Source organism: Leptodactylus fuscus, chromosome 5 (genome assembly GCF_031893055.1).
Source record: "Leptodactylus fuscus isolate aLepFus1 chromosome 5, aLepFus1.hap2, whole genome shotgun sequence".
Taxonomy (NCBI): domain Eukaryota; kingdom Metazoa; phylum Chordata; class Amphibia; order Anura; family Leptodactylidae; genus Leptodactylus; species Leptodactylus fuscus.
In genome coordinates this window covers 77,270,119-77,292,924 of record NC_134269.1, presented here as the reverse complement: position 1 = coordinate 77,292,924, position 22,806 = coordinate 77,270,119, and the positions used below count along the sequence as shown (strand labels likewise).

Genomic DNA, 22,806 nt, shown 5'->3' with positions numbered 1-22,806 from the left:
TTGTGGAGGGAGCCTCTAACCAGCCCAGTTTGGACCAATTAATGGTGGAGGGAGCCTCTAAACAGCCCAGTTTGGGCAAATTCATGGTGGAGGGAGCCTCTAACCAGCCCAGTTTGGACCAATTAATGGTGGAGGGAGCCTCTAACCAGCCCAGTTTGGACCAATTAATGGTGGAGGGAGCCTCTAACCACCCCAGTTTGGACCAATTCATGGTGGAGGGAGCCTCTAACCAGCCCAGTTTGGACCAATTCATGGTGGAGGGAGCCTCTAAAAAACCCAGTTTGGACCAATTCATGGTGGAGGGAGCCTCTAAACAGCCCAGTTTGGGCAAATTCATGGTGGAGGGAGCCTCTAAAAAACCCAGTTTGGACCAATTCATGGTGGAGGGAGCCTCTAACCAGCCCAGTTTGGACCAATTAATGGTGGAGGGAGCCTCTAAACAGCCAAGTTTGGACCAATTCATGGTGGAGGGAGCCTCTAAAAACCCCAGTTTGGACCAATTCATGGTGGAGGGAGCCTCTAACCAGCCCAGTTTGGACCAATTAATGGTGGAGGGAGCCTCTAACCAGCCCAGTTTGGACCAATTAATGGTGGAGGGAGCCTCTAACCACCCCAGTTTGGACCAATTCATGGTGGAGGGAGCCTCTAAACAGCCAAGTTTGGACCAATTCATGGTGAAGGGAGCCTCTAAAAACCCGTTTGGACCAATTCATGGTGGAGGGAGCCTCTAACCAGCCCAGTTTGGGCAAATTCATGGTGGAGGGAGCCTCTAAACAGCCCAGTTTGGGCAAATTCATGGTGGAGGGAGCCTCTAACCAGCCCAGTTTGGACCAATTAATGGTGGAGGGAGCCTCTAACCAGCCCAGTTTGGACCAATTAATGGTGGAGGGAGCCTCTAACCACCCCAGTTTGGACCAATTCATGGTGGAGGGAGCCTCTAAACAGCCAAGTTTGGACCAATTCATGGTGGAGGGAGCCTCTAAAAACCCCAGTTTGGACCAATTCATGGTGGAGGGAGCCTCTAACCAGCCCAGTTTGGACCAATTAATGGTGGAGGGAGCCTCTAAACAGCCAAGTTTTGGGAAATTCATGGTGGAGGGAGCCTCTAACCAGCCCAGTTTGGACCAATTCATGGTGGAGGGAGCCTCTAAAAAACCCAGTTTGGACCAATTCATGGTGGAGGGAGCCTCTAAACAGCCCAGTTTGGGCAAATTCATGGTGGAGGGAGCCTCTAACCAGCCCAGTTTGGACCAATTAATGGTGGAGGGAGCCTCTAAACAGCCCAGTTTGGGCAAATTCATGGTGAAGGGAGCCTCTAACCAGCCCAGTTTGGACCAATTCATGGTGGAGGGAGCCTCTAACCAGCCCAGTTTGGGCAAATTCATGGTGGAGGGAGCCTCTAAAAAACCCAGTTTGGACCAATTCATGGTGGAGGGAGCCTCTAACCAGCCCAGTTTGGGCAAATTCATGGTGGAGGGAGCCTCTAACCAGCCCAGTTTGGACCAATTAATGGTGGAGGGAGCCTCTAACCAGCCCAGTTTGGACCAATTCATGGTGGAGGGAGCCTCTAACCAGCCCAGTTTGGACCAATTAATGGTGGAGGGAGCCTCTAAACAGCCAAGTTTTGGGAAATTCATGGTGGAGGGAGCCTCTAACCAGCCCAGTTTGGACCAATTCATGGTGGAGGGAGCCTCTAAACAGCCCAGTTTGGGCAAATTCATGGTGGAGGGAGCCTCTAAAAAACCCAGTTTGGACCAATTCATGGTGGAGGGAGCCTCTAATTAGCCCAGTTTGGACCAATTAATTGTGGAGGGAGCCTCTAACCAGCCCAGTTTGGACCAATTAATGGTGGAGGGAGCCTCTAAACAGCCCAGTTTGGGCAAATTCATGGTGGAGGGAGCCTCTAACCAGCCCAGTTTGGACCAATTAATGGTGGAGGGAGCCTCTAACCAGCCCAGTTTGGACCAATTAATGGTGGAGGGAGCCTCTAACCACCCCAGTTTGGACCAATTCATGGTGGAGGGAGCCTCTAACCAGCCCAGTTTGGACCAATTCATGGTGGAGGGAGCCTCTAAAAAACCCAGTTTGGACCAATTCATGGTGGAGGGAGCCTCTAAACAGCCCAGTTTGGGCAAATTCATGGTGGAGGGAGCCTCTAAAAAACCCAGTTTGGACCAATTCATGGTGGAGGGAGCCTCTAACCAGCCCAGTTTGGACCAATTAATGGTGGAGGGAGCCTCTAAACAGCCAAGTTTGGACCAATTCATGGTGGAGGGAGCCTCTAAAAACCCCAGTTTGGACCAATTCATGGTGGAGGGAGCCTCTAACCAGCCCAGTTTGGACCAATTAATGGTGGAGGGAGCCTCTAACCAGCCCAGTTTGGACCAATTAATGGTGGAGGGAGCCTCTAACCACCCCAGTTTGGACCAATTCATGGTGGAGGGAGCCTCTAAACAGCCAAGTTTGGACCAATTCATGGTGAAGGGAGCCTCTAAAAACCCGTTTGGACCAATTCATGGTGGAGGGAGCCTCTAACCAGCCCAGTTTGGGCAAATTCATGGTGGAGGGAGCCTCTAAACAGCCCAGTTTGGGCAAATTCATGGTGGAGGGAGCCTCTAACCAGCCCAGTTTGGACCAATTAATGGTGGAGGGAGCCTCTAACCAGCCCAGTTTGGACCAATTAATGGTGGAGGGAGCCTCTAACCACCCCAGTTTGGACCAATTCATGGTGGAGGGAGCCTCTAAACAGCCAAGTTTGGACCAATTCATGGTGGAGGGAGCCTCTAAAAACCCCAGTTTGGACCAATTCATGGTGGAGGGAGCCTCTAACCAGCCCAGTTTGGACCAATTAATGGTGGAGGGAGCCTCTAAACAGCCAAGTTTTGGGAAATTCATGGTGGAGGGAGCCTCTAACCAGCCCAGTTTGGACCAATTCATGGTGGAGGGAGCCTCTAAACAGCCCAGTTTGGGCAAATTCATGGTGGAGGGAGCCTCTAAAAAACCCAGTTTGGACCAATTCATGGTGGAGGGAGCCTCTAATTAGCCCAGTTTGGACCAATTAATTGTGGAGGGAGCCTCTAACCAGCCCAGTTTGGACCAATTAATGGTGGAGGGAGCCTCTAAACAGCCCAGTTTGGGCAAATTCATGGTGGAGGGAGCCTCTAACCAGCCCAGTTTGGACCAATTAATTGTGAAGGGAGCCTCTAACCAGCCCAGTTTGGACCAATTAATGGTGGAGGGAGCCTCTAACCACCCCAGTTTGGACCAATTCATGGTGGAGGGAGCCTCTAACCAGCCCAGTTTGGACCAATTCATGGTGGAGGGAGCCTCTAACCAGCCCAGTTTGGACCAATTAATGGTGGAGGGAGCCTCTAACCACCCCAGTTTGGACCAATTCATGGTGGAGGGAGCCTCTAAAAAACCCAGTTTGGACCAATTCATGGTGGAGGGAGCCTCTAAACAGCCCAGTTTGGGCAAATTCATGGTGGAGGGAGCCTCTAAACAGCCCAGTTTGGGCAAATTCATGGTGGAGGGAGCCTCTAACCAGCCCAGTTTGGACCAATTAATGGTGGAGGGAGCCTCTAACCAGCCCAGTTTGGACCAATTCATGGTGGAGGGAGCCTCTAAACAGCCCAGTTTGGGCAAATTCATGGTGGAAGGAGCCTCTAACCAGCAGAGTTGTGGGAAAGCAGGGTGGAGGGAGCCTCTAACCAGCAGAGTTGGTGGAAATCAGGGTGGAGGGAGCCTCTAACCAGCAGAGTTGGGGGAAATCATGTTGGAGGGAGCCTAGTATTAGCAGAATTGTGCAACGCTTATGGTGGATGAGTATGAGGATGCGGAGGAATTGGAGAGGTTGAGTACAGACATGGAGTTTCATGTTGGGGTGCTTTACACAGGTGGGCACAAAAATGAAGGCTCTATCCAGTGGTGGTTCATTTTTATCAAAGTGAGCCGGTCGGCACTCTCAGCTGACAGACGGGTACGCTTGTCAGTGATGATGCCACCGGCTGCACTGAACACCCTCTCAGATAGGACGCTGGCGGCAGGACAGGACAGCACCTCCAAGGCATATAGGGCAAGTTCAAGCCACAGGTCCAACTTCGACACCCAATACGTGTAGGGCGCAGAGGGGTCGGAGAGGACAGGGCTGTGGTCGGAAAGGTATTCCCGCAACATGCGCCTATACTTCTCACGCCTGGTGACACTAGGACCCTCCGTGGCGGCACTTTGGCGAGGGGGTGCCATCAAGGTGTCCCAGACCTTAGACAGTGTGCCCCTCGTTTGTGTGGACCGGTGAGAACTTGGTTGCCTACTGGAGGAACTGCCCTCCCTGCCGCCACTGTCACATGCTGGAAACATCTCCATCATATTCTGCACCAATTGCCTGTGGCAAGCATTGATGCGATTGGCCCTCCCCTCTACCGGAATAAAAGACGAGATGTTGTTTTTATACCGGGGGTCAAGGATAGCAAAGATCCAGTACTGGTTGTCCTCCATGATTTTGACAATACGCTTGTCGGTTGTAAAGCACCCCAACATGAACTCAGCCATGTCTGCCACAGTGTTAGTTGGCATGACTCCTCTGGCCCCACCGGAAAGTTCAATCTCCATTTCCTCCTCATCCTCCATGTCTACCCATCCGCGCTGCAACAATGGGACGATTCGAAGTTGCCCGGAAGCCTCCTGTATCACCATCACATCATCGGACAACTCTTCTTCCTCCTCCTCCTCCTCCTCCTCCTCCTCCATTAAACGCAGTGAAGCGGACAGATGTGTGGACCTACTCTCCAGCTGTGACGGATCGGATGCTATCCCTAACTCCTCTGTGTGATCTGAGTTATCCCTGATGTCAATCAGGGATTCTCTCAGAACACACAAGAGCGGGATTGTAAGGCTCACCATCGCATCCTCAGAGCTCACCCTCCTTGTGGACTCCTCAAAGACCCGTAGGATGTCACAAAGGTCTCTCATCCATGGCCACTCATGGATGTGAAACTGAGGCAGCTGACTTTGTGGCACCCTAGGGTTTTGTAGCTGGTATTCCATCAAAGGTCTCTGCTGCTCAACCACTCTATTCAACATCTGAAACGTTGAGTTCCAGCGTGTGGGGACGTCGCACAAAAGCCGGTGTTGTGGCACATGCAGGCGTTGCTGGAGAGATTTTAAGCTAGCAGCGGCTACTGTCGACTTGCGAAAGTGGGCGCACATGCGCCGCACTTTCACCAGTAGCTCTGGAACATTGGGGTAGCTCTTTAGGAAACGTTGCACCACTAGGTTGAAGACGTGGGCCAGGCATGGAACATGTTGGAGTCCGGCAAGCTCCAGAGCTGCTACCAGGTTCCGGCCGTTATCACAAACGACCATGCCTGGGCCCAGGTGCAGCGGCTCAAACCATATTGCCGTCTCATCGAGGAGGGCATCCCTCACCTCGGAGGCAGTGTGCTGTCTGTCCCCCAAGCTGATCAGCTTCAGCACAGCCTGCTGACGTCTACCAACGCCAGTGCTGCAACGTTTCCAACTCGTAGCTGGGGTCAATCTAACAGCGGAGGAGGAGGCGGTGGCGGAGGAGGAGGCGGAGGAGGAGGCGGTAGAGGAGGAGGAGGAGGGGGGTGTTCTTCTCGTGTCCCTGCCAGGAATGTTAGGCGGGGAGACGAGGTACACCGGGCCAGTTTGGGAAGCAGTCCCAGCCTCAACTACATTTACCCAGTGTGCCGTCAGTGAAATGTAGCGTCCCTGTCCGCATGCACTTGTCCACGCGTCGGTGGTCAAGTGGACCTTTGTGCAAAGCGCGGAACTAAGGGCCCGCCTGATGTTGAGTGACACGTGCTGGTGCAAGGCGGGGACGGCACACCGGGAGAAGTAGTGACGGCTAGGGACGGCATAGCGAGGTGCCGCAGTTGCCATCAGGTCCAGGAAGGCGGGAGTTTCAACAAGCCGGAACGCCAACATCTCCTGGGCCAGCAGTTTAGCGATGTTGGCGTTCAAGGCTTGCGCGTGTGGGTGGTTAGCAGTGTATTTCTGCCGCCGCTCCAATGTCTGAGAGATGGTGGGTTGTTGTAAAGAAACGCCTGATGGTGCCTTTGATGGTGCAGGAGAAGGAGATAAGACAGGACCAGGGGAGGATGAGGTAGAAGTCAACAAAGTGGCGGAGGCAGATGAAGTGGTGTCCTGGCTCGTCCTCTGGAGTGCATCGCCAGCACAGTCAGCAGTGGCAGTGGCAGAGGCAGAGGCAGAGGCAGTGGCAGTGGCGTGAACGGCAGGCGGCCTTTGTCCTGCCGTTGCTGCCTGCCACTGATTCCAGTGCTTGGATTCCAAATGACGGCGCATTGAAGTGGTGGACAGGTTGCTCTTCTCAGAGCCCCTAATCAATTTCGAGAGGCAAATTGTGCAGACAACACTATATCTGTCCTCGGCGCATTCCTTGAAAAAACTCCACACCTTCGAGAAACGTGCCCTCGAGGTGGGAGTTTTTCGGGGCTGGGTACGAACTGGAACATCTTGGGAGATTCCGGGTGTGGCCTGGCTTCGCCTAAGCTGCTGACCTCTGCCTCTGCCTCTAGCTACCCTTTTTGGTGCTGCACCTGCCTCAACATCCACACTACTTTCCCCGCTTGACATCCCCCCTGTCCAGGTCGGGTCAGTGTCCTCATCATCCACCACTTCCTCTTCCAACTCCTGTCTCATCTCCTCCTCCCGCACAATGCGCCAGTCAACTGGATGCCCTGACGGCAACTGCGTCACATCATCGTCGATGAGGGTGGGTTGCTGGTCATCCACCACCAAATCGAACGGAGATGGAGGAGACTCTAGTGTTTGAGCATCTGGACACAGATGCTCCTCTGTTAGGTTCGTGGAATCGTGACGTGGAGAGGCAGGTTGAGGGACAATGAAAGGAGCGGAGAACAGCTCTGGGGAGCAGGGACAGTTTGGGTTATTGTTCTGTAAAGCTTCGGAATTTTGGGAGGAAGGAAGACAAGACTGTTGGGTAATAGGAGGAGAGGAGGCAGAGTCTGACTGGCTGCTGGACAATGTGCTGTAAGCGTTCTCTGACAGCCATTGCAAGACCTGTTCCTGGTTCTCGGGCCTACTAAGGTTTGTACCCTGCAGTTTAGTTAATGTGGCAAGCAACCCTGGCACTGTGGAGTGGCGCAATGCTTGCTGCCCCACAGGAGTAGGCACGGGACGCCCTGTGGCTTCACTGCTACCTTGCTCCCCAGAACCATTCCCCCGACCTCGCCCACGGCCTCGTCCACGTCCCTTTCCGGGAGCCTTGCGCATTTTGAATTCCTAGTTAGAAATTGGCACTGTATACCAGTAGTAAAAATTGTGGGTGCACGTAACCCCAATATATTCTTTGAATTCCCAGTCAGACACTGGCACTATATGGCAGTAGCAAGAAATGAGGGTATTTGTATTCCCAATATACTCTTTGAATTCCCAGTCAGACAATGGCACTGTATACCAGTAGTAAAAATTGTGGGTGCACGTAACCCCAATATATTCTTTGAATTCCCAGTCAGACACTGGCACTATATGGCAGTAGCAAGAAATGAGGGTATTTGTATTCCCAATATACTCTTTGAATTCCCAGTCAGACAATGGCACTGTATACCAGTAGTAAAAATTGTGGGTGCACGTAACCCCAATATATTCTTTGAATTACCAGTCAGAAACTGGCACTATATGGCAGTAGCAAGAAATGAGGGTATTTATAACCCCAATATATTCTTTGAATTCCCAGTCAGACAATGGCACTGTATACCAGTAGTAAAAATTGTGGGTGCACGTAACCCCAATATATTCTTTGAATTACCAGTCAGAAACTGGCACTATATGGCAGTAGCAAGAAATGAGGGTATTTGTATTCCCAATATACTCTTTGAATTCCCAGTCAGACAATGGCACTGTATACCAGTAGTAAAAATTGTGGGTGCACGTAACCCCAATATATTCTTTGAATTACCAGTCAGAAACTGGCACTATATGGCAGTAGCAAGAAATGAGGGTATTTATAACCCCAATATATTCTTTGAATTCCCAGTCAGACAATGGCACTGTATACCAGTAGTAAAAATTGTGGGTGCACGTAACCCCAATATATTCTTTGAATTCCCAGTCAGACACTGGCACTATATGGCAGTAGCAAGAAATGAGGGTATTTGTATTCCCAATATACTCTTTGAATTCCCAGTCAGACAATGGCACTGTATACCAGTAGTAAAAATTGTGGGTGCACGTAACCCCAATATATTCTTTGAATTACCAGTCAGAAACTGGCACTATATGGCAGTAGCAAGAAATGAGGGTATTTATAACCCCAATATATTCTTTGAATTCCCAGTCAGACAATGGCACTGTATACCAGTAGTAAAAATTGTGGGTGCACGTAACCCCAATATATTCTTTGAATTACCAGTCAGAAACTGGCACTATATGGCAGTAGCAAGAAATGAGGGTATTTGTATTCCCAATATACTCTTTGAATTCCCAGTCAGACAATGGCACTGTATACCAGTAGTAAAAATTGTGGGTGCACGTAACCCCAATATATTCTTTGAATTACCAGTCAGAAACTGGCACTATATGGCAGTAGCAAGAAATGAGGGTATTTATAACCCCAATATATTCTTTGAATTCCCAGTCAGACAATGGCACTGTATACCAGTAGTAAAAATTGTGGGTGCACGTAACCCCAATATATTCTTTGAATTCCCAGTCAGAAACTGGCACTATATGGCAGTAGCAAGAAATGAGGGTATTTGTATTCCCAATATACTCTTTGAATTCCCAGTCAGACAATGGCACTGTATACCAGTAGTAAAAATTGTGGGTGCACGTAACCCCAATATATTCTTTGAATTACCAGTCAGAAACTGGCACTATATGGCAGTAGCAAGAAATGAGGGTATTTATAACCCCAATATATTCTTTGAATTCCCAGTCAGACAATGGCACTGTATACCAGTAGTAAAAATTGTGGGTGCACGTAACCCCAATATATTCTTTGAATTTCCAGTCAGAAACTGGCACTATATGGCAGTAGCAAGAAATGAGGGTATTTGTATTCCCAATATATTCTTTGAATTCCCAGTCAGACAATGGCACTGTATACCAGTAGTAAAAATTGTGGGTGCACGTAACCCCAATATATTCTTTGAATTACCAGTCAGAAACTGGCACTATATGGCAGTAGCAAGAAATGAGGGTATTTATAACCCCAATATATTCTTTGAATTCCCAGTCAGACAATGGCACTGTATACCAGTAGTAAAAATTGTGGGTGCACGTAACCCCAATATATTCTTTGAATTCCCAGTCAGAAACTGGCACTATATGGCAGTAGCAAGAAATGAGGGTATTTGTATTCCCAATATACTCTTTGAATTCCCAGTCAGACAATGGCACTGTATACCAGTAGTAAAAATTGTGGGTGCACGTAACCCCAATATATTCTTTGAATTACCAGTCAGAAACTGGCACTATATGGCAGTAGCAAGAAATGAGGGTATTTGTATTCCCAATATATTCTTTGAATTCCCAGTCAGACAATGGCACTGTATACCAGTAGTAAAAATTGTGGGTGTATATAGCCCCAATTCTATTGCTAGGGGACTTGCAGGGTATTTCTGGGGTGAAGGTGGGGGGGCACACCGTTGGAACGGGTATCGGGGTATATATCGGGTATACGGGAATACACTGACAGTGTATTCCATTCAGGATCCTGGGAAAGCTGGGTTGCGGCGATTGAGCCCGTCAGTGCCACGTTACACTGACAAGCTTCTCCCTGGAATTTAGCTCTTACAAGAGCTGTTGGTTGTCTTCTCCTTCCTATCCTAGCCTGTCCCTGCCTACCCAGAATCTAAGCCCTAGCTAGCTGGACGGAAACCTCCGTCCTCGGTGAATTGCAAGCTCAGAATGACGCGAAGCTGGGCGGCGCTGTTCTTTTAAATTAGAGGTCACATGTTTTCGGCAGCCAATGGGTTTTGCCTACTTTTTTCAACGTCACCGGTGTCGTAGTTCCTGTCCCACCTACCCTGCGCTGTTATTGGAGCAAAAAAGGCGCCAGGGAAGGTGGGAGGGGAATCGAGTAATGGCGCACTTTACCACGCGGTGTTCGATTCGATTCGAACATGCCGAACAGCCTAATATCCGATCGAACATGAGTTCGATAGAACACTGTTCGCTCATCTCTAGTAATGATGTATATATATTGATGCTTATAATGCAGCAGGTCACATAACTTTTTAAAGTACTTCTGCTTTATTGGCACAGTATATGGCAGTCCCTATCTTTATTGAGTTGCTAACAGTTTTTTGGTGGGAAAATTAAGTGACAGTGTCTAACAAGTTACCTGTTGGACATTGAGTGTTCCTTTGACTTTCACAGAACTTATCTTTTAACACAGACCCTAGCCTTCTCCATATTAGCAAGAGGCATCCTGCATTATTTTATGCCAGGTTTATCTCATTGTATTTCATGTGCAGTGTATCTATCTCATGTTCGAACATACATGACAGGTGTGAGTTCAGGTTTGGAGTATAAACTGTGAGGTCTGGTTTACGTAGGGGGGTTTGAATACAGAAATCTAACCTGTAGACTACATCTATATCACCTTAGTCCTACCCTACATGATATGAGAGATAGGAAAAGGGCTGGCAATAACTCACCTTTACTAGAGTTGTGATTCGTAGTGGTCACTTGGGCTCCTCTGGTATCACATGTAATGTACACAATGCTCATACACTATGTTTTACTTGTATTTTGTCACAGAGAAGATGTCTGAAATGGCCAGACAGCTTTTGGACAGTTTTGAAGTTGAAGATATTAAAAACAGGTATACAAAATTCTTATCATATTTATGTAGTGCTCTCATACTCCAGAGATGAGCATTTTATGTTTTATCAGTGGGAGAATTGCACGTTGTCACCTGGATAAAGTGAATTTTTGCATCATTGTAATACACTTTTTGGTGAAATCAGCAGAAGCTTTCTTTACGAGAAGTCTACCACCACCCAAATCTCTTGTAAACCACATATATGCTGTTACAGGGCTGGGTAGTGACATGATGAATTTACTTTTCCTGCATCAGAGTGCAAGTTTACATTCATATTCAGATGAGTTGTTCAGGTGATCATGAGGCAGGGCCACTTCTTCCTCTACGGTCGCCACCTAGGACCGCTCTCTAACATAACATTTGACTGTTCTTCATGAATGATGACAAAAGCAAAAAGGGGTGCTCTGACAAACACATTCATGCCCTTTGGTGCACCAAACAGCTCATTTTCATATGGATTAGAAATTGATAGACTTGACAACTAACAACTCTGACAACAATGTATAAATGGTTTAGAAGATAAGATAATCCTTTAATAATCCCACAGTGGGGAAATTTTAGAAGAGATTTTGGTGATGGTAGACTCCCTTTAAATAATGATGTGTTTTTCTTTTGATTGTAACTCTTTTTAGACTTGCTCAGGAAGAATTGGGCAATATAAATGAAGATGGTGAACTTTGGTTTGCATATGAAGGCTTGAAGAAAGCAACTAGGTAGGATATTTAAAGAAGCTCACATTATGGCCTCCATTACAGAACTTCACTGTTATACACTCACCGGCCACTTTATTAGGTACACCTGTCCAACTGCTCGTTAACACTTAATTTCTAATCAGCCAATCACATGGCGGCAACTCAGTGCATTTAGGCATGTAGACATGGTCAAGACAATCTCCTGCAGTTCAAACCGAGCATCAGTATGGGGAAGAAAGGTGATTTGAGTGCCTTTGAACGTGGCATGGTTGTTGGTGCCAGAAGGGCTGGTCTGAGTATTTCAGAAACTGCTGATCTACTGGGATTTTCACGCACAACCATCTCTAGGGTTTACAGAGAATGGTCCGAAAAAGAAAAAACATCCAGTGAGCGGCAGTTCTGTGGGCGGAAATGCGTTGTTGATGCCAGAGGTCAGAGGAGAATGGCCAGACTGGTTCGAGCTGATAGAAAGGCAACAGTGACTCAAATAGCCACCCGTTACAACCAAGGTAGCCAGAAGAGCATCTCTGAACGCACAGTACGTCGAACTTTGAGGCAGATGGGCTACAGCAGCAGAAGACCACACCGGGTGCCACTCCTTTCAGCTAAGAACAGGAAACTGAGGCTATAATTTGCACAAGCTCATCGAAATTGGACAATTGAAGATTGGAAAAACGTTGCCTGGTCTGATGAGTCTCGATTTCTGCTGCGACATTCGGATGGTAGGGTCAGAATTTGGCGTCAACAACATGAAAGCATGGATCCATCCTGCCTTGTATCAACGGTTCAGGCTGGTGGTGGTGGTGTCATGGTGTGGGGAATATTTTCTTGGCACTCTTTGGGCCCCTTGGTACCAATTGAGCATCGTTGCAACGCCAAAGCCTACCTGAGTATTGTTGCTGACCATGTCCATCCCTTTATGACCACAATGTACCCAACATCTGATGGCTACTTTCAGCAGGATAATGCGCCATGTCATAAAGCTGGAATCATCTCAGACTGGTTTCTTGAACATGACAATGAGTTCACTGTACTCCAATGGCCTCCACAGTCACCAGATCTCAATCCAATAGAGCATCTTTGGGATGTGGTGGAACGGGAGATTCGCATCATGGATGTGCAGCCGACAAATCTGCGGCAACTGTGTGATGCCATCATGTCAATATGGACCAAAATCTCTGAGGAATGCTTCCAGCACCTTGTTGAATCTATGCCACGAAGAATTGAGGCAGTTCTGAAGGCAAAAGGGGGTCCAACCCGTTACTAGCATGGTGTACCTAATAAAGTGGCCGGTGAGTGTATGTGCCACTATACATTACTGTTACTATGTAGTACTGTTCATTCTCTGCGTACAGGCAACATTTTGGTTAAGATGTTTTATTTTTCATGTACCAAACATGAATCATAGCCACTACCTCTAAAGCAGCAAATACCATACATACAAAGTTGCTACTGTTACCCTTATAACCCTCTCCCAAAACTGAAATGTTTTTTTTATCACTTCCTAGAATATTAGAAAACCACTTTCAGACCCAGAAGGAAGCTTATGAAAAGGAAATCGAGCTGCTAAATTTCAAAGTGAATCATTTCAGTGATGACATCAAAAATATCCAAAAATCACTGAAGGAAGAGAGAGAAACAAATGATGTCCTCAGACAGGAGATTACAAGGTTGACTTCTGAGAATAAGGTGTGACATTAGAGATTATGTAATGTGTATTCTTTTTGGGTGCAGCCTGATGATGGAACTAGAGGTGAATTTTAGCTAGACATAACATTCCTGTGTATAAAGGTACAGGACTCTGCATTTCTACATTGCTCACTGAGCTTCATACAGTATTAGGAAGTTAAGTGTTATAGGAAGAGGAAAATAAGCCCTACATGTTACAACCAAACTAAACATTTCATGGTTCCTCTGAAATTGGTAGATATTGAAAGGTGAAGAGCAGAGATTCAGTAAAGGAACTGTGGTGAAATATTTTTTGCAGTAATTTTATAGGAAGGTATTTTGTTTTATATTTATTTTAATGGCAGCAAATATCTTTTATATGCATATTACTCAGAATAGATTGCTATGTTTTTTTAGGCTATGGCCCCACTTTGTGGAAACAACATTTTTTTGTTGCAGGTTTTGCTGCGTTTTTTTTTTAATTTTTTTTAAACCAGAGTCAAGAGTGGATTTAACAGAAGGGAAGTGTCTAAGACCTTCAAGCCACTCCTGACTTTGGCTCAAAAAAGTGCAGCAAAATCTGCAAAGAAAAACTCGCCATGTCAGAATTTAGCCCAAAATGCGCCTGGTGCGGCTGTCACGGCTTCTGTGGCTCTGGGTTACGTGGCTCTGTGACTGTCGTGGCTCTGGATTAGGCCTAAATGAATGGGTCTAGTCTGGAGGGATAGTCTTGACACAGATGCCACAGTGGAATCCACATCAAGATAGGGCAGGTCGCTTTTTTTCCGCGAGCGGTAAAAGCAAATGACCAGCTCCCATTGAATTCATTGGGAGGCGTTTTTTTTTACCCGGATTTTGATGCGGATTCCGCGTCAAAATCCGGACCAAAAAGCTACATGTGAACTAGCCCTTAAAGAGGTTTTCCCACAAGGCACATGAACAGTATCTACTGTCCACCTTAGGGAGTTATACCTATCTCTAGTATGAAATCCCCCCAAACCCTGCTGCACTGCTGCTGCCTCATGCCCATGTTTATGGGGAAAATGGGCCAAATCAGCTTACAACTGTGTCACTATATAGTTTTGCCACAGAATCATATATAATCATGCAATATATTATTTCATAGTATTTGGTCTCTGCAATATTTGGTAAGAGTATGTTAGACATAATCAGTTATTATTACATACAGGCCAGTTATAACATGTTACAGGGAAATACATATTCCATATATTGACCTCTATCTTTTACCTTCAAGACAATAACATCTCTCAATACTAAGATTTCTGATCTTGAGAAACAAAACATGGATCTTCAAGGTGTTGTTTATGAGCAAAATATGAAAATGCCAGGTACTGTAAAAAACCCATTTTCCCATATATTAGTAATGTTACTGTTTTCTTATACATGTATTATGGAATTTGACTGCCAAAGATAATACCATTTAGAAATAAAATCTAATTTGTAGATGTATAACCTGCTGAGCACCCTTCTATTAATTTTATTACTTTTTGTAGCTCACCAGTAGCTCCCCATTTGTACACCACTGGACTATCTGCTTCCAAAACTGTACAGTTGTCAAAAAAATGTGCAATATTTAATATGACATTTTTGTATTTCTTTATTACGTTTTTTTTTTTTTTTTTTTACATTTATTTGTTCTGTACCACACCAAACATGATAGACAAAGGAGAAAAAATATCCAACCTCAGAAATCACCACCAGGAAGAAGACATGTCTCACAAGTAAGTCAATATAGCAAATTCCCAAATAATTAAATGTGCCCTTGTGAGTTTTTTTTCTGTATATGGAAATACCTCTGTCAAATTCAAAACAAGAGTGAAAAGATTTCTGTGGATTGAATCATATCTATATATATATATATATATATATATATATATATATATATATATATACACAGTATATGATTACAATGTACAGTCTAATCTGGGGAAGCCAGGGAAGTCCCACAGAAACATTATATAGATTACATAGAGTTGTTTCCATGGTTGAAATCAAACCCACAACTTTAGTGCATTATGGCTGCAGTGCTGACCACTAAAGCCGGCCATACAGTTTGACTAGCTATCACTGTACTAACAGCTATGTCACCTGACTTCCCCATATACATGTATGCTCAACCAAGCGATGCATGTGTACTGAACTGGGAGAGGAGTGAAAGCTGTTGTTAGACTCCTTAGGTAACAGCATATGTATCGGAGAACAAAAGGATTGTGCATTTGAAATACATCTGCCCCAGTCCTAACTCCCAAGTCTGCTTTTGAGGGATAGTTGTAAGGTCCTTTTCCATATTAGATTGTTGCATGGTCCCACTGAAAACAGCTAATGGTTAATGGTATTTGTGAAACCAATAACAGGACTATTGTGACTCTTGCTTTAGCAATATGTAGATTAGTGAAGTCTAAGAAAATAATTGTAGGGTAGAGGGCAGGGCCCTGTACCCCACTGTGCCAGTCGGTCACTGTTGGTATTATATCTACCTGTATATTTTGTGTACTGTATTTAACCCCCCAAATGTAAAGCACCATGGAATTAATGGTGCTATATAAATAAACAATAATAATGCATGATCAATGTATGTTTTACATGATCAACCAGTGGTCAATCACCAAATTTGTGCAAGCTAATTGCGATTTTTTTTTTTTTTTTTTTTTAACAACTGAACTGCACCATATTGGGCAGTTAAGTTGTTGATGTCGATGGTGGTAGAGTTCATATGAATGATCCTTTCATCGATTGGATGGCCATCATAATACGGTGGCCTGCTTTTGTCACAGCTATATTGCCTGCACTTTATCTATATTGAGAACTTCTATGCTTTTGCCACCTTTGCTTTGGACTTTCCGGTTGGCAGTATTGCAGCTATATTGTATCCCACCTTTTTCACTTAATACACATGTAGAAGATTTGTTACAGATATTTCTGCAATTGCCCTTTTTATCTGTTCGGAGAATGCAGAAATCTGCTTACTGCTGAAACAACTCCATTCAGGGGAATAGAAATTATATTCAGTCTCATAAATTTCTGCAAACAAATCTGCTGTAAGTGACTCTACCCTGCAAAGAGAGGAACACTGCAGTGCTTTGGATAGTTCGCACCTTGTCACTTCTGTAATATACTGTAGTATCCTGCGACCAAAATATATCAAGGAGAAGGTGACTTTTCATACTTCTAGTATAGCTACTGCCTTAATATACAAGAGTACAGATTTTCAGTCGAGAAATGCTTATTGTGACTTTTTCATCCCTCGTATGCCTGAAACTGGTCTACAAGTCATGATAAATTCCCTCCTTTCTTCTACTGATACCTGTACTTCTGCTTGGCTCAGACTTCATAGCTGTGATAATGTGGCTGAGGTCTATAGATCTATAATAAATCTAGATTTAGCCTTTTTTTCAGGACTGTAGTTCCAATCTTCTCTAAAAAGACAAGTTCTTTCCATGTTTCCAATGTGTTTAATATATAATACTCTGGCGGCCTTATACTGTGGCCATTGAACAGCATAGTATGCCAATAACTGCTATCTTTTCAGACTGAGAAAGAAACATACAGAATATCTGGAAAGGGACGCTCTGAAAGGCAAGGAGGACGGCATTCATTCCATAGAGCAAAGTGAAAAATATATTGAGGTATATTTATCTGATTTTTAGATTTCTAGCATGAAAAATAAAGCCGGTAAAATGTGGCATTACCCATAACACGAATAGTGTTGTAGATTGTGTTCTTTGGTATAGGGATTACCCTTTTGCTCTGCACCAGTTAATATGCATGTTACTTTATATAAAAGTACTAACTTGTTGAAACTTATCGATCTTTATAAGGACTATGAAGAACAGGTGGATAAAAAGGACAGAATGATTAAAAAACTTCAAGATCAAATCAAAGCTCTCACGAAAACCATGGAAACAGGTATATATGTAGAACTCCAGCTGTAATATATGTGCCTTATACTTCACTTCTATTATTATTAATATGAGAAATACATTGTTTTACAGAAAACCAAACCAGCCTACCCAGTGTCTTTAAGGATTACTTAGGAATGCTTGAATTCTCACAAGAAGATGAATTTAAGCTCATTGGCAATCTTATTCTAGGTATGTAAGTTCTGTATTAGAAAACTAAGAATTAAAACATGAATGTGATATATCTAACTATGGCTACACATCCTGAACGGGCACAGGACATGTTGTGAAGGTTGCCATGTATCCCTCTAATTGTCTTTATTCCTAGTGCCAGCAAGAACTTAGTCATCCCTTCTAAATCATGGCCCCTTCAGCAAGAGCTTTAGGGCCCCTTCACACTACGGATACGCTGCCTGATTCTGAACGTTAAAACACGGTCAGAATCAGCACGTATAAAGCAGATACCATTCATTTCAATGGGAGCCAGCATACGAGCCCTCCCCATTGAAATGAATGGACTGCTTTTTACTCTACGAGTGCTCCCATTTAAGTGAATGGGAAGCGCTCACGTGTACAGCTCGCTGTGTGAAGGGGCCCGGCGCTCGGCTCAGTCCGAGCCGTACACGAGAGCGCTTCTCATTCACTTCAATGGGAGCGCTCGTAGAGTAAAAAGCAGCCCATTCATTTCAATGTGGAGCGCTCGTATGCCAGCTCCCATTGAAATGAATGGGATCTGCTTTATACGTGCTGATTCTGACCGTGTTTTAATGTTCAGAATCAGGCAGCGTATCCGTAGTGTGAATGGGCCCTAACACTTTCCAGCACCATTCACTTAAAAAGCTGTGATCCACCAAAGCCATGTCCCACCAAAAATTCCATAATTTGGAATTACCCCAAAGGGGATCTTTGTTTTAAACATTTCTACTTCAGTAGGTACAAGGTACACAACAGCAACAGACTACCCACACAGACTGCAGTGTAATGGCCTGTTCCACCAACATGTACTACTGTATATACTGTAGCATCCAAACCGACTTCACAGTCTCAGCCCAAGGCTGGCCTATGTATATAGCCTCATTCTGTACAACAAACTAGTCTAGGGTTGGTACCAAAAATGTTCTCAAAGATCTGTACTGCACCCACAGAACTCCCCTGAAACTTTATAGACCATGTTAACAGCTTTTATTTCTCTGGACTTTTATACATCACTCTAGTAACAAGAACAGAATGTGATTTATCAATACTTGTCAATGTGATGTTTATATCAATATTAGGAGTCATTTCAAGTGGACCAGTCACCAAGTGCAAAATACTAAATGCCATACATCATTATATTTTCACTGTGTCCCACATCAAATTATGCAATTTTATACATTATGCATGCAAATTCACCAAGTAGGCGGTAGCTTCTTTATTCTCTATGATAGAAACAGTAGGATACCACCACTTGGTGAATAAGAGCTAGTTTACATATAACCTTCCAAGGATCTTTAGAATGGGAGGATGGATGTTAAAATTAAAAATGCCAAATTGATCAGGGCCACAGCAATAAAATTGATGTATGGCATTTATCATTTTGTACTTGGTGACAGGTCCTGTTTTAGAAGTTAATGAGTGTTTGTATTCCTTGTGACATGGGGTTATGTTCTCTTTTATGATAGATATTAAGCCAAGAGGCGTCGTGGTGAATATGATACCAGGACTCCCAGCTCACATCCTCTTCATGTGTGTTAGATTCACAGACTACATTAATGACGCCGAGAGAATCAAATCTTTAATGAATGCTTCTATCAATAGCATCAAGCAGGTTATAAAAGTGAGTGGATGCCATATTGCATGTCTGTTCTAGAGCCATCTATGAGTGCTAATACTAATAAACAGCTGAATTAACTTATTTTACAGGGGTTTTTAAAAAACTTTTTAATGGATAATCTATCCTTAGGTTAGGTCAGACCGTTGAAGATCAGCAGCAATCAACTCCCAAGAACCCCTGCAGATCAGCTAGTTGAAGTATCAGTCCATGTGATATCATGTTCAACGGTCACATAGTCTGATTGCAATTCAGTCCTATTGAAATGAATGAGTTGAGCTGTGATATTAAGCACAACCGCTATGTAAATGTACAATACTGTGCTTGATAAGTAGTGAAGAGGCTACAGCACTCACCTGAACACTGCAGCTTGTTGAAATAGGTGACTGGTCAGGGGCTTGGGTGTCAGAACCCTGTCATTATTTGAACTGATTCCAGACCTTCCATAGACTATATAAGTCCGGGAGGTCCAATCTTAACCTTGAAAGAACATATATACACACAAAATTGTCCAGTGCAGAATTGGGGAACTACCACAGCTGGTCCTCCAAGAGAGTGCAGCCATTGTTTATTTTGCCTTCCTAATTGCTGTGTACACAGCACTCAATGAGCACTGTGTACAAAGCTATGGGAGCTACCATGATACTTTCAGTGCACTGGGGTCCAGGACCTGCATGAGCTGCAGGGTCCTAAAGTACCATGACCATATCGCATGAGAATATTTTTGCGTGAATCTTTGTTCCTTGTCAGGAAGGCCATTGCACTCAGGTGGATGGGTGACAAACTATCAACTGGGGACAATGGAAGAAATTAGTAAATAACACTATCCAATATGAAAAAGCTGGTGTACAAACATAGGTTTTCCCCCAGATGTTTGCAAAGGTGTGGGAGGCATGGTGTGATTCACCATTGATCCATCCCTTTCCCATATCACCGCTGGCCGAACTTTCCAGCAGATTGAAAACCTCTACATAATAGTTCACTGTCTTCCCTGACAATACACCAAAACCTCCCTATCCTGGGTTTGATAGTTCCTTTAAGCACGTTGTGTATGGACCAAAGTGGCAGAGAAATAGGGGCCACACGGTGGCTCAGTGGTTAGCACTGCAGCCTTGCAGTGCTGGAGTCCTGGTGTTCAAATCCCGCCATGGGCAAAAAACCATCTGCAAGGAGTTTGTATGTTCTCCCCGTGTTTGCATGGATTTCCATCCCATATTCCAAAAAAAAGACATACTGATAGGGAAAAATGTACATTGTGAGCTCTATGTGGGGCTCACAATCTACATTAAAAAAAAAAAAAAGAAAAAAAAAAAAAAGTGGCAGAGAAATGTGGGAGACTTGGTAAAAGGCCTCACACCATATATATTTTTTTTTTTATTTAGAATATTCTATTCCGTAATATTTAAGAAAAACGTAGCAGACCCTTACTAGAATGATCACATTGATGTCAGCAGATTTTCTCACTAGTTTCCCTGCTGCTTTTAACAGTTGTCACTACATAGTTACTCAGCATTTGCAAGATAGAAATATATTGATTAACACTTTTTGTTTCCTTTTTATTTAGGAACATTCAGATGATTTTGAAATGTTATCTTTCTGGCTGTCCAACGTCCATCATTTCCTCAACTGTCTGAAGCAGTACAGCGGAGAAGAGGTAAGTTGTAATTCACACCTTGGTTATGTCAATATTTGCTTGAAAAATGAAGTGGCTATAACATAGTTGTGGTCTTACTATACAGCTCAATGGTCCCCTCTCAGCTGAAGCAACTGTTGGGTGGTATACACCTGTGTCGGCCACAGGGGACTGAATAACAGTTTTACAGTTTTCTTGTTCCTTTTTTTTATACTGAAGGTGTTTGTAAATGTGGAAGTGTAAATATATTGAGGACTCTAGCTTTGTTAGTAAATTACACTTTTTGTATTATTAGAGATGAGCGAGTAGTGTTCGATCGAATACTACGGTACTCGAAATACTCGTACTCAATCGAACACTACTAGCTGTTCGAAGTTTAAGGTTCGATGCAGAACCAGCGTTGATTGGCAGAATGCTATACATTCTGCCAATCAACGTGTAAGGGAATGGCTAAGACAGCAATTCCCAGAACTGTTAAACCCTGGGAGGGGCACAAGAGACAGTGAGCCCTAAGCTGAAGCCCCCCGCTTTCCCTTCCTATTGCCAGGCCCTATCCTAGGTAATAGGCGACAACCACGAGGACAAACCCTCCCTGAATATGTGAAACACAAAACGCAGACAAGACGAACAACAAAAAAGGGAGGTCAGGTAGCCAGGGGTCAGCAACAGCCGAGCGATGCAGTGCCAAATCGGAGTCAAGAGAATAGTCAATGAGAAAAGCCAAAGGTTAAGTATAATAGTATAAGCAAACAGGGACAGTAAGAGCAGGTATGCGCACAGCAATAACAAGCACTGGTGTGAATGGGAACCAAGGCTAAATAGGGAGGAAGAACCCGCCCATGGAGTTCACAGAAAGGCAGCTGTCAATCACAGGGCAAGGCCAGATTAACCACTTAATGGACAGAGGCAACCTTGGCAGAAGACGGGTGTGGTGCAAATCCAATTAAGGACAGAGCCGTGTTCACACAGTGCAACTAAAAACTTTAAGCAGATTCTCAAACTGCACACGCCTCCTGCGCCGCAGCATGCGAGCAGCGGGTGGTGCAGTGACCCGAACAGGCAGAGATGTTATAGTACCCCCCCTTTTATGAGGGGCCACCGGACCCTCACCAGACAAACCAGTTCTAGAGGGATTCTGAGTTTTCCCTGCCTTGTATTTTGGTTCTGCTTGAACCACAGATGCTTGAGAACCAGGCAAACATTTTTTATTCATCCGGCGTTTCTGATACCACCAGGTTTTAATACCGGAGGGGCGCTCCCAACTTTTAGTAGCTGAGACCTTCTCCACAGTGATACAATCTACAGAATGTAAAGCAATACAGTGGGATGAGCACTGATCTCCCCACTTTACAAACTCCTTTTTACCCCAATCAAAAATAGGGTTATGGAGCTTCAGCCAGGGGAACCCCAAAATAACATCAGCAGAGAGATTCTCCATAACAAAAAGGCCTATGACCTCTGAATGTGTAGAACCCACTTGCAAAGAGATCAAGGGGGTTTTAAACCTGACTTTACCCCTGGCCAGTGGAGTAGAATCCGCTCCAGTAACAGACATAGGTGTATCAAGTAGCAAAAGCTCAATGCCCAAAGATTCAACAACTGAATATTTAATAAAATTTGCTGCAGACCCAGAGTCAACTAGGGCCTTGCCAGAAACAGATCTGTCCCCAGAGGACAGAGACACAGATAACATCTTATTGTTATTCCCACCAAATACCTGGTTGCCTGAGTGGTTCTTCCGATTACCACTCAGGCACTGAAGTCTTTGCGCAGGTGACCATGGTCTGATAGAGCAGTCTCGGATGACATGACCAGAGGAACCACAGTACAGGCACAGGTTATTCCTGAGACGATGTTCTCGTCGTGTCTTGGCGTCCATAGCTCCCAGTTGCATGGGTTCCTCACCAGAAGTGATGGGAGGAAAGGTAGGTTTTTCAGAGGAGAGAGAGGAAGAGACAGAAAACTTGGAGGCAACAGACCCTACTCTCTCTTTTAAATTTTCTCGGATCTTGCGGTCAATACGGACCGCCAAAGTCATGGCTTTCTCAAGCGTCGGGGGATCTGGGTGACCAACCCAGAGCTCCTTAACACGGTCACACAAACCTTTTTTAAAGTGAGCCTTTAGAGCTGACTCACACCAACCTGCAGTTACACTGTACTTACGGAACTCTGCGCAATACTCCTCTGCAGAGCGTTTTCCCTGCCGCATGGTGAGGAGTTGAGATTCCGCAAGCGCAATGTGGTCTGGC

The 22,806-nt window shown here is 44.8% G+C and overlaps 1 protein-coding gene across 1 annotated transcript in view; it reads left to right on the top strand.

The window, feature by feature from the left end:
* MYO5C (myosin VC) overlaps positions 1 to 22,806 on the top strand; it is a 119,208-nt gene that overhangs the window by 86,573 nt on the left and 9,829 nt on the right. Inside the window, exons 27-36 of the mRNA XM_075273463.1 lie at positions 10,771 to 10,834; positions 11,467 to 11,547; positions 13,035 to 13,215; positions 14,450 to 14,543; positions 14,876 to 14,936; positions 16,745 to 16,841; positions 17,034 to 17,121; positions 17,208 to 17,306; positions 18,776 to 18,930; positions 20,489 to 20,578. Coding sequence (XP_075129564.1) covers positions 10,771 to 10,834; positions 11,467 to 11,547; positions 13,035 to 13,215; positions 14,450 to 14,543; positions 14,876 to 14,936; positions 16,745 to 16,841; positions 17,034 to 17,121; positions 17,208 to 17,306; positions 18,776 to 18,930; positions 20,489 to 20,578 — 1,010 coding nt within the window. The remainder of the gene's footprint in view (positions 1 to 10,770; positions 10,835 to 11,466; positions 11,548 to 13,034; positions 13,216 to 14,449; positions 14,544 to 14,875; positions 14,937 to 16,744; positions 16,842 to 17,033; positions 17,122 to 17,207; positions 17,307 to 18,775; positions 18,931 to 20,488; positions 20,579 to 22,806) is intronic.